The sequence below is a fragment of the Astatotilapia calliptera genome, chromosome 23 (assembly GCF_964374335.1).
Source record: "Astatotilapia calliptera chromosome 23, fAstCal68.1, whole genome shotgun sequence".
In the NCBI taxonomy this organism is placed as follows: domain Eukaryota; kingdom Metazoa; phylum Chordata; class Actinopteri; order Cichliformes; family Cichlidae; genus Astatotilapia; species Astatotilapia calliptera.
In genome coordinates, this window is record NC_137443.1 from 23,172,592 (window position 1) to 23,190,928 (window position 18,337).

Genomic DNA, 18,337 nt, shown 5'->3' on the forward strand with positions numbered 1-18,337 from the left:
CTTTTACTTGGATGAGTTCTAAAGCAACTTATGCACAGGGGTTTAAGTGCCTCATTTGGGTGTCCATCTCTGCCGGCTCTGTAAACAAAATAGTTCCATATTTCTGTGTTGGCACCAGTTTTTCAAGCAGTTTTTCGACGTGTTGGGATTCAGTTCAAGACTTGGCGGACTCTTTGATGCTGCTGCCATGTTTTCAACCAATTGTCTCTATTGAATTTTGCGCCTACAGCTACAGTTCATGGTCAAGATCCAGACTACAGCTCAGTCTGTTCAAGGCTTTCTTCTTACTCTTTAAAGAAAAAAAGGAGAGAAAAAGATACCCCTCTCAGGCACTCTGTTGCACATCAACAATCTGTGATGTTCAGAGTATCCCAGGAGTTATGTTTCAATGAAATTATGTTGTAATGTACATTTTTAAGAGATCCTACCTGGTGTTTTGGCTCCTTTCTTCCTTAGATTGTTGCATTGAGCTTCAGCTTTTCCTGCATTTCCAAGAATGTCTTTGAGAGAAATTCTTCTTTTGCCAAAAGTGTGGTGTGATTGCTTTGAAGGTGTTTTATATTAAGGAAGCTTTCAGTTGTATCACACAATTTTTCTTAGTATTAGGGGGAAAAAACATGTTTACCCAGTTTAGTTTTAGTGAAAGCAGACTAAAATGTATGTAGTTAGGGGAAACTCAGCTGTAATAATGCAAATGTAAATGTATCAATGACAATATTTTGATGAAAATATGAAATGTTTACTGTTGGGCATTAATCACATATCTCATCATCAGCCCTGGTATCAAGTAAATTATTATAGTGGATTTTCCACCACTTTCTTACTTTTTCTGATTTAGAGAATTAGTTCATTGAGACACAATGAGCTGGAAAGAAGAAAAAAAGAAAGAAACTTTACAAACATACATGGAAGATTGCACTAACTACCCATAACGTCATCCATGAGATGGTGAAGCCTAAAAATCTCCATTTTGACTCTTTGAAAATAGATGTGACAAACTAGTGAGTCTGCTGGCTGAGAAACTAAGAAGACTAGTGTTTCCACAAAACATGAAGGTTTGGTCAAACTAAATTAACTATTTGAAAAAATACCATGTCTCCCTCCCCTCACCCCGACTGGCCACAGCAGATGGCCGCCCCTCCCAGTCTGGTTCTTGCTTCCCACTGTCACCAAAGCGCTTGCTCATAGGGGGTCATATGATTTTGGGTTTTTTTCTGTTTTCTCTGTAATAGTGTCGGGTCTTTACCTTACAATCAAAAGTGCCTTCAGACAACTGTTGTTGTGATTTGGTGCTATTTCAATAAAACTGAATTGAATCTCTGGGAGATTTTTCTTTTTTACATTTTCAGCCCATAGTGCCAAGACAGCAATGGCAGAAAACCCCCAAAAAATATAAAACATATATTTCAGTTTGGAACTGAAGAACATTTATGTCAATCCAAACGTATGAGTGAAGCTTTGAAGGGCAGAGGAGACGAGGAAGAACGGGTTTTGAAGGAAGAGGAGTTGGTTGAGGTAGAAAAGTGAATGAGTGATAGAAGAGCGGTTCGGGGACCTTGGGAAAGAAGAGACAAGGACTGAGTCAGGAGAAAGAGCGCCATCAAAAAGCTGATAGAAGAGAGTGATTGGGAAAAATGTGAACGAGCATAAAAAAACAGATGGGTTGTGTAAGAGGAAGAGCGTAAGGAGATGACAGGAGCGGAATGAGGTGGTGGGAAGACATAGGGAGGGAGGGAGGCCGGTGACCGAGCACAGATAGATGAATGACATTTTGGATTCTCTCAGCAATAAAGCGTCTCCCTAGACACAGGCTGTCTGGGTTTAGATAGAGGCCGTCACACTGAAGGGCTCATTTGCCTTTCAGTTGCTCATTACATCCAACCCAAACTTATTTCCTCCGCTGGGAGGCCAGTGTCCCCCACGGCGCTCCGACTGTTGGTGTGTTTACACGTGCAGCCGGGCGTGTGTTCTTACACGCAGGATGTTTTTGCGTGTGGTGCATGGTAGTGCTTCTCTGTGTTTCTGTGAGTGTGTGTGGTTGAAAGCGTGTATCTTATCTTACTGGCATGTCGTTGGCGACGCGCCGATTTGCTGTGTACACAATATGAATGCGACTGCTGTTTTTGGAATAATTCAACTTAGTGAATCAAACATGCACACCATAATGTGATTTGTGACAGGACAGCGAAGCTAAATGCACTTGAAGCACAAAAGCATGCACGCATATTTACACCAAAGGCAGATCTTAAGCATATTCCTAGCTCTGATATTAAAACACGGAGGCCTCACAGCATAAATGTTCTCGAACCTTCGTTTATAATGATTTCTCCCATATGGTTTCTACTAATATTCTGCTTGGAGCCAACTCACTGGAACTGACACACACACATGCAAAAACAATCTTGTGTGTGCGCACATATCACGGAGTGTATGCGTGCGCTGATCACAGGCAGCCCTCCTGTGCTACATTAACTGCAAACCTCATTTCCTCACAAAGAGAAGCCACTGGCTGAAAATTGGCTGGGACGAGTCATTAAACCTGTGTCTGACTCACACACACACATGCAAACACACATGCAAACACACATCTGTTATACAAATGACTCCCCCACCCACCCACCCCCCCACCCTCACCCCAACCACAGACAGCCACCATCCACTCCCCCCACCCACCTGTGTCGGTGTATCAGGTGATTTTTCAGCACCCGCTGAGAAATGATTGGCCTTTTGAGGGAGGACCTCCGGTATGTACAAATGTGCACGTGCCTTCAAGTGTATTACAGACCTAGTAGCAGTGACTTCAGTGGTAAAAGAATTAAGACACGTTGAAATGTGTGGGAACAAAAAAAAAATGCAAAAAGGTAAATAAGTGAACAAGAAATCGAGAGGAAGTAAAGAAGGAAGTGACGGGAAACAAAAGAGGAGAAAGAAGATAAAGACAAAGATGAGGAAAGAGAAAAAAGTTGGTTAGAAAAATCAAAGAAGGACAAAGAGGAAGAGGAGGTAGGAAGAGGCACAACAGGGGGTCAGTCAGTGAGCATTAAAGGAAAGAGTCCCTGCTGATAGATGATTGATGGCACGAAACCCCCACTGGCCCCAGATCTGCTACCTAGAGCTTGCAGGGTCAACTAGAAGTTAAACATCTGGGGAAGAGTGGGCACCCTGATTAGCCAAAGCTAATAAAAAAAAATCCTTATATATGAATATATTTACGTTGGCCTTATTTCTGGACCCAAAGCAAGACTGAATTCAACTTTTTTTTAAATAAATGAATCACAGACACTGCTCATAACTTTAAAAACATCTTGCATCTCCTTTTGGATAACTTTCCAGACTAAAATATGTAAATATGTCAGTACACGGAATATTTCAAACTTTCATATTCACCAACTATTTCACTATTTCATGGACTAACAGTTGAAGTTTTTTAATCTCGTGTGAGGAGAATCAAAACATCTCATTGCCATGACAAAAAATAAGTTGTGAAAACATCTCAAGGCATCTCAACTTGTGATGGATGTTTTCTACATATTTAGCTGTTTTGCTTTAATAAATCATCTGGAAGCAGCCATTAAGGAGCTTTTATACTTTGGAGTTGAATTGAAGGACAGATTTCAAAATTAGCGGGCAGCAGACTTTGTTTGCAAATCTCAACTGTCAAATGTTGCTGTAAACAAATGCATGAAACATAATAAAGCATGAGGAAGTGTTAGTTATTATTAATATTCGTATTTTTCTGAGGTGAGTGATAACAGTGATGGTTGTTTCACTGTTTAAACATCTGGCCAGTGTTATGCTTTTGGGTGAGTGTTGATATTTACGGCAGCTTTCCTGTCACTGTGTGTTGCAAAACTGTGTAATAAAAGTAAGGTTCAGGAAAGGAAATAAACTGATTTTACTGTACAAGGACATGCGGGGAACCTGTTCACCATCAGTGGTGCTTTTATAGATGTAGATCTACAGTTACAGTGCTTAAGAATTTATTAGACCACCATCCTGTGTAAGATTTCTGCCACAGCAGACCTAAATTTACAGCATTGTTATTTATCAAAATGGATTTTTTTGTGTTTCTGGAACGGTTATTCCACCAGTATGTAGGAGCTCTTTAATCAGAATAATAAAATATAATTATCGTTGTTATAGATGAATTTTCAAATGAACTGTTTTACAAAAATAAAATACTAAAAAGCACATTATTAACTTCTCATTAAGATGCCTAATTATAGCTATTTACTTGTATTATTAAAAGAAAAAAAATCGTTCTTGTGATTGAATGTTGTAAATTATGACTTATGACTTGTAATTTTTCCTGATAAATAACAATCAAATTTTAAGATTTACATTTCTAAAATATTTGTGTTTTCTTGTTTTTATGACAAGTAGTTGAAGAACTTCATTAAGCACTGAACATTTACAGTTATAAACAGAAAAATTGTATCACACTGTAAAACATATATTTTATACAGAAAAGTAGTGTTATGATTTAACCGTATTAAACCATTGTTTACAGTAGATTGTAAATTAACAGATGGACACTTTTAAATCTAACTTTACTCCAGTATAACAGGTACAGTTGATACACTGCACTTTTTTCTTTTCTTGAGGGAAAGGTTTCTTTTATTCTCAGACCTTACTGACATCACCTGCAGAGAAAAAAGAAATTGTTGCTTAGTTCAATATATGCAAGGGACCAAAAAAAGTAAAAGTTTGCCAGATGCCGTCTCATCAAGCGGCACCTTCAGAGATAAGGATGTGGAGAGGAGGACTGATTAGGAATAGGTCAACGAAGTTCTTCAAAGTTTCTCAATTTGCAAATGTAGAAAAAATCTGTACTTTGTTCAACTTTTTTAGAAAAAAAGTATTTAGCGACCATGTATTATACAATTGTTGCTTTTCTGATTATTATTATTATTAATACCTTTATTTAATGAAATAGTCCTGATGACATTAAATGTCTTTTACTGGGCAAGGTAGTGACTACATAAAAGCAAAACATCCCAAAAAATGCTACAAAAACATAATAAAATGCAAGATCTACAACAGTATATACAAATACTCCTAACATAAAACATTAGCAGCCTCTCAAGAGAAAAAAAACAAACAAAAAATACATTCACAGGTCTGACTCTAGTCCTTATGAACACAAACAGATATTTGAAAAGATTCAACCTCAGGTCTTTTGGTAAATGATTCCAGGTCCAAAGTGCGTGGTAAAATCTACCAGTTATTATGATGTTACCAGCCTGGCAGTCAGTAGTCTTGCCTCGTAAGGCTAGAAATCCAGCCTCACTGAATGAACTAAACATAAGATTATGAATTTCATTGTTTCAATTTAGCATATAAAACTTTACTAGCGGTCACGCTGACCCTTTATAGTACATTTGAAACTGTACTAAAGGGCTTAGAAATATCATGAATATTGAAGTCGTTATTAAATGTCTTTAAAAGTTTTACCATTTTATTAACCAAGGGCAACCTGCTGCGAGAAAAAGAAAAGTACCCTACTGGAGTTTAATTTTCACTATCAGTCTTTTGGTAACAGTAAATGTTTTTTTTTTTCTCTGAGTCTCATTTGGGATGAAACCCTTCATTTCATATACAGTAAGCCATGTGTGAGCTGAGTCTGTAAGCTGTGTGGCTGCTTCGTCAGCATCACCTCAAGGCTGTGTAGCTTCTGACTAGCATGGAAGAAGAAAATGATGATGATGGTGATGATGATGATAGTATTGGAAGCAGTGATGAACTGCCTGCCACTGATGTGGTCCACTCTCCCGGGATTTTTGAAGCCAGGTGTGTGGGAGCGGTGATAGCTTCTCTTGAAAGAAGGGTTTAATATAGTGTCGGCCCACCCTTTGCAGCTATAACAGCTTCCGGTCTTTTGGGAAGGCTTTCCACAGGTTTAGGAATGTTTGTTGGAATTTTTGACCATTCTTCCAGAAGCACATTTGATGTTGGATGAGAAATCCTGGCTCACAGTCTCTGCTCTAATTCATCCCAAAGGTGTATTTTCAGGCTGAGGTCAGAACTCTTCCACACCAAACCTCCTCCATATCTTTATGGAACTTGCTTTGTGCACTGGTGCACAGCCATGTTGGAACAGGAAGGGACCATCCCCAAACTGTTCCCACAAGGTTGGGAACATGAAATTGTCCAAAATGTCTTGGTATTCTGAAGCATTAAGATTTCCTGTTATTGGGAACTAAAGGCCAAGCAAAACTCCAAAAAACAACAACACAACACCATAATCCTCCCTCAACCAAACTTTACACTTAGCACAGTGCAGTCAGACAAGTACCGTTCACCTGGCAACAACCAAACCCAGACAGATGCCAGATGAAAACACTTGATTCGTCACTTAAGAGCAGTGGAGAAGAGTTCTCTTGAATCCAGTGAAGTGCTTTACACCACTGCATTCGACACTTTGGATTGTGCTTGGTGATGTAAGGCTTGGATGCAACTGCTCAGTTCCATGAAGCTCTCTACACACTGTTCTTGAAATAATCTGAAGACCACATGAAGTTTGGAGGTCTGCAGTAATTGACTCTGCAGAAAGATACATCTGAACGCTACAATCCTCAGCATCTGCTGACCTTGCTCTGTGATTCCACTTTCCGGTTGAGCTGCTGTCGTTCCCAGTCGCTTCCACTTTGTTATAATTCCAACAGTTGATTGTGGAATATTTAGTAGCGGAAAAATGTCACGACTGTACTTGTTTCACAGGTGGCATCCTATCATGGTACCATGCTGGAATTCACTGAGCTCAAGAGAGCAACCCATTCTTTCACAAATGTTTGTACCCTCCACCGCATGTCCAGCATGGACCTTGCCCTCCAGCAGGCCCCGGGGACCAGTCTGCAGGTCTGGATACTTGATTTTACACACCTGTGGCCATGAAAGTGATTGGAACACCTGAATGAATATTTGTGGCAATATAGTGTCTATATAAGTAGCTTTGCATGAGACAAAATCCTTCTTTAACATGTGTTAGGCCTATACTCAGTCAATCCTTTGTCTGAAGCAGGCTCTTTAAGTTCCTTTCCCTTTAATTTCTTTTGCTTGCGATTGGCTGCCCCTTGTAAACTAAAGGTTTGAACAGCAGGTGGGTGGAGCTGCCTGTAGATGACCTTATGATGTAATGTTTTGATTGACGAGATCTTAAATGAACAAAGACCTCCTAAATCTAAAAAAAAAATGAAAAATCAGCATGCAGGATATGATCATACATCCACTGGCATCATTCTCTCATTTTTACTTTAAAAAGAAATGGACCTACTTTAATAGCTCCCTTCTGTTATTTCTCTTGTGCAGACCGGTCTAATCAATAATTCCGAACAATGAATTTGAAATGATTGCAAAGGTGACTGAGAGAGCACCAAATGATTTTCCGAGTGTCAGGTCATATTTTCCTCTTCAGGGCTAAACACTTGTGTAGTAAAGAAGAAAAAAAAACTTTTTTTTCTGCTTTAAAAGTGCAGTTATTGGTTTTCAAACTTGGGAGAAATTGTTTTCTTTGACCTTTATTGATCAGACTGTCCTAAAGCGGCACAAATAAAGCAGCATAAATTCTCACAAACTGAGAGCCATTCCCCTGACATGCATAAGGGATCACACTGCTAAGACCGTATGCCATGTTTGACTGTGACCTCGGTTAAGAAAGTTCAGGGGTTTGTGCCGTTGCTTTGAAGCTTCGAACCAAAACAAATACATGAGAGGTGAATAACTCAAAGTTTTCCACGATTCGCAAGAATCACATTACTTTTCCAGCACTCATGTCATCACATGCTTGTAAATCCTCTGTCAGTTTCAGCTGACCACACATTACTGTGGGCTTTAGATTTGTGTTTCATCGTTGAGAGATGTCTTGCTTGCCATCCTCTAATAACATTTTTTAAAAAGTCTTAAGAAATCCAGGATGGAAGTGGATGTTTGCCCCTCGTGCTGCTAAAACCAACTGCTGCAAACTTTTGCCCCGTGCACACTGCAGAAGGAAACTCGAGATGTTTTTCTTGCAGTTTGTATAGCAGATGTCCTTGGCGATGTGGGTGTAGCTAACTGTGAGCTAAAGCAGCTCCAAAACCATCCTTTGAGAAGAGCTGTGACCCCGTGCCCGAGCACCAAACCTGCCCTCTTTAACCTGTCATGTCATGTTCATGCTGGTCTACTGACCCTTGCTGCTGCCTCACCACCCACTCAGTCCACCATCACAGCTCCACAAGCAAGAGCCTTTTCTGCTGTTTAAAGATTTATGCAGTATTCTCGTAGTTCTTAATCTCAATTTTCTAACATAGATGAAAAAGAAAAGAAGTCAGACTTTTTGGACACATATACATTTTAACTTATATGGCACCCTTCATACCTTGATGATCGGAGGAAAAAGATGGAATAATAAGTAACACAATACAGTCTGTGAAATAGAATAATGCATAAAATAAGTATGAATATAAATAAAAGTGGTAGCACTTTATAATAATGTCACACTATTAAATAGCGCTTTTGAGGGCCCCGAAAAGCGCTTTACAAATGCAGTCCATCATTATTTTTATTATTATTATTATTACTATTAAGCATTACTAAGGTATTAGCAAGTCATTAGTTCAGCATTTATATACCATTACTCCTCCTTAGTATGCCATTTATAAATACAAATATGTTCATCTATCTGTTACACCATGTTCCGCTATCGCTGCTACTACATCACTATTAGTAATAATCATACACATAGTCATAATAATCTGTGTTTGTTAATGACATAGTAAGGAGGAGTAATGCTATATGAATGATGAATTAACCCCTTGCTCATACCTTAATCGCTAATGCTTATAGTTCCTAATAAATTTAATAATGTTTATTAGTGTGACATAATTATAAAAGTAAATAAAATGATGAAAAATGCATAAAATAAATAACAGCATATATATAATATTTAAAAACAAATTAATAACAAAAGTCAACAATACAAAAATAAAAATGAAAGTACAGACAAACAGGGAGTTAGCATTTGCCTGAACATGAAGCTAATGCTATAGTGTCTCAAACCTGCATTCATTGTAATGGCCAGCAGGGGGTGACTTCTCCTGTTACAAAACAATTGGCAGAATGCATAGATGTCTAAAACTACCTTACTTCCTAGTGATCTACATCCACAGTTGTCCACATTCTTTCTGTATTTACTGTCTCAGTTAGTAGTTTCAAGTATTACTGAATACAACATGATTTTTATTTTTCAAAAAAGCACCATTTAGAGTAAAGAACTGTAAAAACTGAATGCTGCACATAGGGATGTCATACCTACTATAGATTTCAATACCAAAATTATAAAAACGCGACTGTACTTACTTTTGTTTTAGTACTGTAGGTACCACAGCTAGCATATGTAGCGAGGCTAGTTCTCCCAGAACCGATGGGAACAATAAAGCTACACGTGGAAAATGGACTGCAGCTGCCGCGCTATCCCTAATCGTTGATAAGAAACATGCAGCAAGTAGCAACTTTTTTACTTGCTTACTTTTTTTTGTCTTTTTGAGCTGGCATCACCACTGTGAAAACAACTGTGCTCCTAGTCTAAAGGCGCAATTCCCAAAGTGTGGGACAGCACATTGGCCTTAACGCTATGCATATGACTGGGTAGCTTTAACAATTTATAACCAAAGACCTGTTGTTGTTTTTTAAGGAAACCCATCAATTGCTCCTGTATTTTGATTAGAGGCAAGATTCAGAGTGAAGATTGGGTCACAGCACTCTTGACTTTGGGCTAGCATTATATCCAATCATATAACATAAATTAATATAATGTAACGTCACATTACAGCTCATAGTAAAGTTATTAGCCTACTGGGTAAAAGTCCTATTTTTTCATCTTGTGTCCTGTCAACAAAATCAGCAAAAATAAAACTATATGTTAACACTGTAACAAACGATGTGGCTAAGGAGGTCACAATTTAAAACATCTTTATTATAAAGTTGTTTTAAAGCACTGAGAAGGCTATTTGGCTACAGTTTTACAGTTCAAGCCTCTTGTTGCTTTCAGTGGCCGGTTTCATGACACCGACGTCTTAAAAGCATAAATGTTTAACTACAAAATGAGCGTTACCAGACCAGTGGGTGATGCAATTGTATCTGCCTCTAACTCCGACAGGTTATGTTGTTCACAACTACAAAAAAGCACTTCTTACTTCAGCTGTTCTCTCAGACATAACTGTTTGCATTTAGTGACAGAGCCCTGAAATACCCTCCCAAACCGAGCGGGATTTACAGAAAAATGATCCGCTACATTATCAGATGCAATTTCGAATAACTGATAACAGCCTCGCTGCTTACTGTTCAGTCTCTTTACAGTATCTGAGAGCGGTAAGGGAAGGAGAGAGGAGAACTTTGGAAATATGAAACCTGCAACAGGAGGACAGAAACATGATAAGAGAGCAAACGCAGAGAGAAGGAAAGGATTGTAAGGAAGAGATGGCGTGCGAAATGAGAACAAGCACGGCTCAATATTTCAGTGAGAAAGTGCTTTCGTCTTTTACTTCATGCATGGGTCAGAAATGTGTCAAAATCACTGTGCATACACTCGCATGTCTCTACCTGTACCTTCTCCCCATTAATCTCCACTTTCAGAATCTGCTAAAGACTGTGTACAGCACTGTGCATAAATACAATGAAATCTCCATCCTCCTTGTTTTTTATTAGCCGCCATCAATATCACTCATTCCTTCCAGTTACAAAGCTGGAAACGTCATCAGCGTAACTGAGAACATCACTTCTAGTAAAGCGATGAGTCATTGCAGTCTGTTTTACTGCTGAGGGTGTGATCATTTTACTATGAAAAAGTCTTGCCAGTGGCTCGCTCTCTCTTTTCTTTTTACTGTTTGTCTCATTGCTGCACCTGTTCAACGTGCAGTCTCATTTCTCTGCTTCATTCACCGTCCTGTCTGTTTTTGTTTCCTCTTTTCTTTCCTGTGGCTTCTGCCCATTGTTTTTCCTTTCTTCACTCTTGCTGCTGATAAATGTGCCCGTTCTTTGTTTAAGTGCACCAAACCACCTATGTTTACCTTTTGCCTGACAAGGAGCTGGCGTGGCCAGATGAATAATGGTTCTGTCTGGAAGGAGCAAAACAGTGTGACGCTACTGTAGCTCTGCCAGGCCTCGTGAGGAGCAGTTGATGGTTTGGTCAACAAAGCATGTGACTTTGACATGAGAGCCTCCTGTTTACAGACTGTTTTCTGTCTTTTTAACTGTGGCCGTGAGATTTAGCTAACCTTAATCCATTTAATCAACTCAGTTTATGCAATTTCTAGTTGCTACCTGTGCAAGAAAAACTGCATGATCCTCCATCCATCCAACTTCTTCCCTTAGTCCAATTCAGGGTCACCGGGGTTCAGCCATAGAGTAAGAGGCACAGTACACTGAAAGAAGTGCACTGGCATTTAAAGGTTCTATTCCATGTTTTGAGTTTCCGTTTGAATAAGCTGAGCTGTTTCTCTGTGTTGTAAATGTAAAGTAGTTTATGTAATGCACCCCTCTGCCTGGCCTGTGTTTCTGCAAAAAACACCATTGTATATTCAACCCATTGTCCTGCCTGGCATATATCAGCTCCCAGACTGTACACACCGAGATACAAACGCACACACCTGAACCGTCAAGTGGACACGGCCTCGTGTCACCTGATGGTTTAACGGGGAAAAGAGCTGCAGCTCAATACTTACAACTCCCACCGATGGTTGTGGGAGAGAGACAGAACAATAGAAAGGACAGAAACAAAGGAATTGATGGCTAAGAGGCAGAGAAAAAGAAATTAAGAATTGAGAAATAGAGATGCAGAGCAGATGGATTCGGACACTTTTGAAACCAGCCCAGAGAAGAGAGCATTTACAGTAGAGCGCGTCGGTGTGAATGTTAATGCTCGGGGACGTCGTTCTCGTTCTCACAAATAAAAGATTGTGTCTCTCTTTCTTTCGATTTTGTTCCTTTGCCTGGTTTTAGCTTGCTTACTCACTCTGAATGAATGCTATTTCTCTCTTGTGTGTGTGTGTGTGTGTGTGTGTGTGTGTGTGTGTGTGTGTGTGTGTGTGTGTGCGGCTGACTGATATTGGTTTTTGAGAGTTGTTTTCGCCTCACTTTTCACCTCTTCCCTCTGATCTTTTATCACCACACAAACTCTCTCTCTCTCTCACACACACACACACACACACACACACACACACACACACACACACACACACTTGCAACTAGGTTTCAATAACAGATTATTACAGAAGCCTCGCTAACCTTTCATCTCTACACACAGAAAAAAGTATATCCTCTCACTCACACGGACACACACAAACACACACATGCGCGTTTATCGATCAGACCAATTTTAGAGCCTCACATAGACTTCCTTTGAGTTTGTAGCCACTCTTAAATCATTTCATCTAATAACTAATCTGTGTGTGTGTGTGTGTGTGTGTGTGTGTGTGTGTGTGTGTGTGTGTGTGGTCAGCAAATCTCATTTATCACCATAGTTCAGGTCCCCTCACTGCCATTCGGCCCCATGCATCCTGTACCCACAGCAATATGGTGGATCACAGAGGAGAGGAAGTGCGCTCATCTTTGCAGAGCCAACGATCCATAAAGCAATATGGGAGTTTATGAGCTCTCAATGTTGTTCAATATGAGGCCAAGTTCAACTATGCAATAGCCCTTTGTCTTTTTTTTTCTTTTTTTTTGTCTTTTTCTCTTTTTTTTGTTCTCTTTTCCTGAATTTCTTGCTATTGAGTGTGAAAATGTGAACTTTGGCTTTAAAAAATATGCAAGCAGGAGGAGAAACGCAAGTGGGTGATACTAAAGGACAGCAGTCATGCCATTAAAAGTTTAACTTACATTATTTTGAGCTTCATATAGATTTAGGTTGGAATTGGTTGTAGATTAAGTAACACACAGATGATCATAAAATACTGATTATAATTTATATAAGTAGAGGTAAAATAAATTATCTAAAGACTGATCAACAGCACCAACTGCAAAAATATAACTTTTTCAAACACAAAAATGAAGTACAGTGGAACCCCGACTTACGAAATTAATTCGTTCCCGAGGGTCTTTCGTAAGTCGAAAATTTTCGTAAGTCGAAGCACCCATCGCGCCTTTTGAGTGAACGATAGGCTATAGGCTAATTGCTAATGGCAACAACAATACGTCGTTCAAGTAGATCAGCGAAGCGCAAGTACGAAAGCCACGGGATTGTCACATGATTCGGAAGGCATTGTGGGCATTGTAGGCATTCTGGGCTCAGCCAATCAGAGTCAGCGGATTTCGTAACACGGGCATTTTGTCGTAACACGGGCAGAAATATTGCCGTTCAGTGCCTTTGTAACTTGAATTTTTCGTTTAACGGGGTATTCATAAGTCGGGGTTCCACTGCATCAACTGCATCAACTCACCACAGTTTTAATTAAATCCAAATTTCCAAAAGACACATCATGCAAAGTGCATAACAAGATAAGTGAAGCCAAAGTGAACGGACATACAAAGTACCGGAAGGATGCAAAACACACGAAAAGTCATTTAAACACACTGAAGCACAAAGAGAAGCATTCAGACAATTATGTGTCACGAATGGTGGCGTGCTGAGGCTTCAATAAAACCAAACTTTAACAGATCAACGGTTCAAATTAATCAAAGTCCAAAAATGCAAAGAACATTTTTTAAAAAGAAGCAAAACCATGAGGAGCTGGGAGTAAGTAGGAAGCCAAAAGAAATAACCCAGAGAGGAACATGAGGGAGTATACACAGACACCCTGACAAAGACAGAGGGGAGGACGAGTGTTCATGCACTGAGGGCTGACTGTGAATGAGAAACAGGCGGAAACAATCTGGACAGTCACGAAGGAGGAAGTAAAACTAATAGAAGGCATGATGGAAAACAAACCTTCAAAGTAAAGCAGAAAATATCAAAAAAAGAGATGTGAAGACAGAGACAGGGGGGCTAACAGAAAGCAGATCTTAAAATTAGGGAAATACAAAAAAAAGTCCACCTTTACTGCTTCCAGTGGAATTAAACGGGTAATCAAATGCACTTGATTATCTGAATCAGCAAGTATGAGCACCTCTATAAAAACAAAACTTCTGGCTTGCTGTTCTGAAGCATTCAGGTGTGTGTTCGCACAACGCTGAGGGAAAAAAGACTTTATCAGTATTCTTAGAGGGTTGGATTTTCCAAATTTTAAGACCTGGTAAGGACCAGACTTTAGACTTTCTTTTACGGAGCAGTCAGCTACAAAGTTGAAACCGCCTGATTATTGTTGTTTAGGTCCCAATCACGCCAATGGAGCATGGATGTAGGGTGTTTTCTGGGATACCGACTTTCGATCCATTGGTTCCTTCGGGTTGTTTAAATTTAGCATTTGGGCTTGTTCTGCTTCATCCCATCGATGCTTGGACAGATTGAGTGTCACAACAATAGTTCCCTCAAGTCCCTTTATATTACAATGATCCTAAAGTAAAAGAAAGAAAATCCAAACGTCAGACAACCCTAATGGCCAAGTTCTTGGCGACAGTGGGAAGGAAAAACTCCATTTTAACAGAAAGAAACCTCTGGCAGAACCAGGCTTAGGGAGGGGCAGCCATCTGCTGCAACCAACTGGGGGTAGTGAGGTTGGGGGGGTGGACAAAAGAAACTCTGTGGAAGACAGCCAGAGATTTAAGGCCTTGGACTTTTTCTCAACTTCCTCAAGCTATTCCGTTGTTGGCAGGGCATGCTGTCCTGCTGAGGGAGCCCACTGCCATCGGGGAGTGCTATTTACCTAAGGTTAAGTGTATTTTAGCCTTTTCCAAGGTCCCAAAACAGGAAATTTTAAGGACATCATGTTTCATTGTTTGATGAAAAATATCATCGTTAATTGGATATATAATGTATAATAAGTTAATAATAAACCATATATTTACTTTCAATACGTATATGATCTGGTGTGAGTGAATTAAGGCATGGGAAACATTTCCTTTACCATGATGTTCACCACTCTAGTTTGCCTTTGTCTATGGGAAATTTTAATGTTTGCTCTACATAAGACACAATAGGCTCATTCAATCTCTATTTCCTTCACTTCTGCTAACCTAAACAGTTGGTGCTGTATCTGAAAAAAAAAAGTGATTATTCTGTTTTAAAGTAAGACCTATTCGAAGTTGAACTGCTGACAAACTTTAATGAGCAGTTTAATTACATTGAGCCAAACTCCATCCTGGTGCCACGCCGCACGCACAAACCGACACACAAACCTCTGGTCGCGCCTGCGGTAACATGGCGATCGTGCCAGCTGAATGGAGCAGATGGTCGCAGGACTGAGGCTGGGGAGCTTGAGTGACTGGTGGAAATGCTGGCAGGGACGGAAAGAGGGCTTGATGGGCGCAAATATGAGGAACTAATTACAGTGGTAGCCACTGCATTAGTCGATTGTGTTGCATTTATCATGAGCACTGCAGACGGCCAGTTACATTACTTATTTTAGCAAAAGAGTTGAATATGGGGGACCAAAACTGTCAAGATTTTAATAAATGAGTCATAAAAACATAATATTCAAACACAAAATAGCATTAAAAATGAATGTAGGTAATAATTCATTTATAAAATCATTGTAGTCTATTTGTCTTGTCTCTCGTGTATTTTCTGATGTTTTAATTTCCTCGTGTAGTTGCATTTTTGCATTGTCTGTCCTCACTGTGTGTTGCAAAAAGTTTAAAAAGTTGCACTTTTTCTGTATTTGATGTCTATTTCTATTACTTTTGCTATATTTGTAGAATCTTTTAATTAACTTTATTTACTTTTTTGTATTATTTTCCTTTTTTCTCTTTATTTCACTCTTCTTTTGATGAATAAATGCGTGGCTGGTTTTGTGGTGTTATGGTGTTGCTCTTGACTCTTAGAAAGTTTCCTTGCTTTTCATGCCTTTCTACAGTATAGAGTTTGCAGTAAGGTAGGGAACAAAAATGGTTGTTTTTGTGCACGCAGCTAAAACTGGGAGAAAAGCCTACCCTTATCTAATTGCCCGGGGTTCCCACACACCAACAGAGTCGTGTCTACTCCCCATAATATCTTCAAAGTCTTGTACTCTCGTCAGCCAAGTAAAGTCTCCAAGTGAAACCCTCGGTAAAGGTCAACCAATGCAATTTGAATATCTTTGATTAAACGGTGTGCCTGTGCCAGACCTAGACTGTAGGTCAGTGCCTCAGAGAAATGATATCCACCCCTCTAACCCCACTTGTCCCTCCCCAAGTCTTCACTCTCGCGTCTCCCTCATTGTCGAGGGTCACGTCTGCTGCACTCCCCTTTCAGCAATTTATGTAATCCCTCAATCCTCGATTCCCTCCCACTGTTCCCTCTGTCCTTCAGCCCTCCCTCGTTCACGTTCTTTCACTGTGTCGAGCTCTCGTATTCACACGGTTTTAGTCCTCAGATCTCCGCTCCTGGATGTTTCTTTGTCTTGATTTCATTCTAACGCATTCGGAGCACACGCCAGTGAAGCGATTCATCAGCAGACAAGTGCTTTAGTTACAAATTCCACCATGTTCAGCCGTGGCTGTAGTTATAGAATAGAGTGAGATCAGATATATGGGATTTTCCATCAGTTTTACAAGAGGGGCAAAAAAGAAAAAGCTGTTTAAGTTATCTAGGTTAACTGGTTGTGCTGACCTTTAAGTGTTGTGTATGTATGTAATCAAGTTAGCTAGCCTGCTGGCCTTTAAGCATAATGACTACTGTGGTCATGAATGGCTGAAAATCATTAATTACACTGTTTGCGTTTCTCCCTTTTTGAATCTGTCAGCATAGTTAACATGCTCTGTAAGACAAATTGTCTCAAACGTGACCCTTTTTTTTCTTCTTCTTCTGTTTTTGTGTGTAGTTTGTCCTGGTACAGAGAACAAATTGAGCACACTCTCAGACCTGGACCAGCAGTACCGCACCCTGAAGAAGCTCTACGAGAACTGCGAAGTCGTCATGGGGAATCTGGAGATTACCAGCATTGATCGAAACCGCAACCTCTCCTTCCTCAAGGTACGGGGGTGAAACCGTCTCTGGTCCGTTTGCTTTAATGGATTGATGGCGAGCAAGAGAGAAAGACTGGGCGTTTTAGCATTCTGTATTGGGCAACAGATGGGATTCAGGACCACGGAGAGAGACAGGCAGAAAGACGGTGAATGTTTTACAATGAGAGCGCTCAGGCTCTGTCTCTGTTCACTCATTCTGTTTTCTCCATCGTAAACACTCACTACTTTATGGTCAGTGCAAAATCAAGATTTTTAGATAAAGGCATAATCCTCTTAAACCTTCACTGACTCATCATTGTGCTAAACTATGCATAAATCATGGACTACAAATGTGGATAGTAAAAGTGATAGTGGCTAAATATAGACAGAGATGAGGCTGGAATGTATTTTTGGAGACACAAAGAAAGAGCTGGAATGTTTCGGCATCTCAGTCGGACACAGAGATCCCAGTCAGGAGGCTTAACCCAGTTTTGATTATGTTCAAGATGTAAGGTTAACACGGCGCACACAGACAGAAAAGGTTTTCTGAACTCATTAGAGTTCATTTGTTGAGTAAAATGATTCTATATTACATATTTACGAGATCCAAATATATACTATAGTCAAGATTTAGAAAACACAGTCAGTTCATTTCAACATCAAGTACAATAGACGTGCTTGTTTTTGGTGTTAAATATAGATGCAATTAGCCATAAACTCCATGTTGCAAATATTGATAAATCGATTTGCGTGTCTGATTTAAATATTCTCTTTCTGTATTTAAGGCGCTCCCACAAATGTATATAGGACATGGTCAGTTGCAAAAATCGGACCCATTAGGTGATGCCAGCTCACATCACCCAATGGGTCAGTAGATGCTTTTCAACACATCCAGCTGGCAAAATGGCACATAAGGACCATTATATGAGCTAATTATAGTTGGTGCGCACATGCAAGCCACTTTGGAGCCCATCTCCACCCCTCTCCCTCCTTTTCGTGCTGTTTCTGAGTCAGTCAGTATACGAGTGGTCACTGATGTTTGCTACATTCTGCACTGGTCTCTCTCAGTGTTTCTCAGTGCTCTCCATGCCAGCAGAGCAACCAAATTTAAACTACTGCAGATAAAAAACAACCCCCCCCCCTTTTTTTGGATTGCAGAGGTGCTGAATGAAATGTATTTTAAAAGATAACCAATTTAACAAACTCTTAAAAAGTTGGATAATGCCTTTCAGAGACAACGCTTTTGCATTCAAGGCAGCTGACTCACTGAATCTCTTATCTGGTGGGAGTTACAATAATTTAACAAGCAAAGGGTTGAGAATTTTATTCACTTCAAGAGAAC

General features: G+C 39.8%; 1 protein-coding gene across 1 annotated transcript in view; it reads left to right on the forward strand.

Moving 5' to 3' along the window:
- The window catches only part of LOC113016400 (receptor tyrosine-protein kinase erbB-4), a 366,846-nt gene that overhangs the window by 160,747 nt on the left and 187,762 nt on the right, over positions 1-18,337 (forward strand). Inside the window, exon 2 of the mRNA XM_026159217.2 lies at positions 16,872-17,023. Coding sequence (XP_026015002.1) covers positions 16,872-17,023 — 152 coding nt within the window. The remainder of the gene's footprint in view (positions 1-16,871; positions 17,024-18,337) is intronic.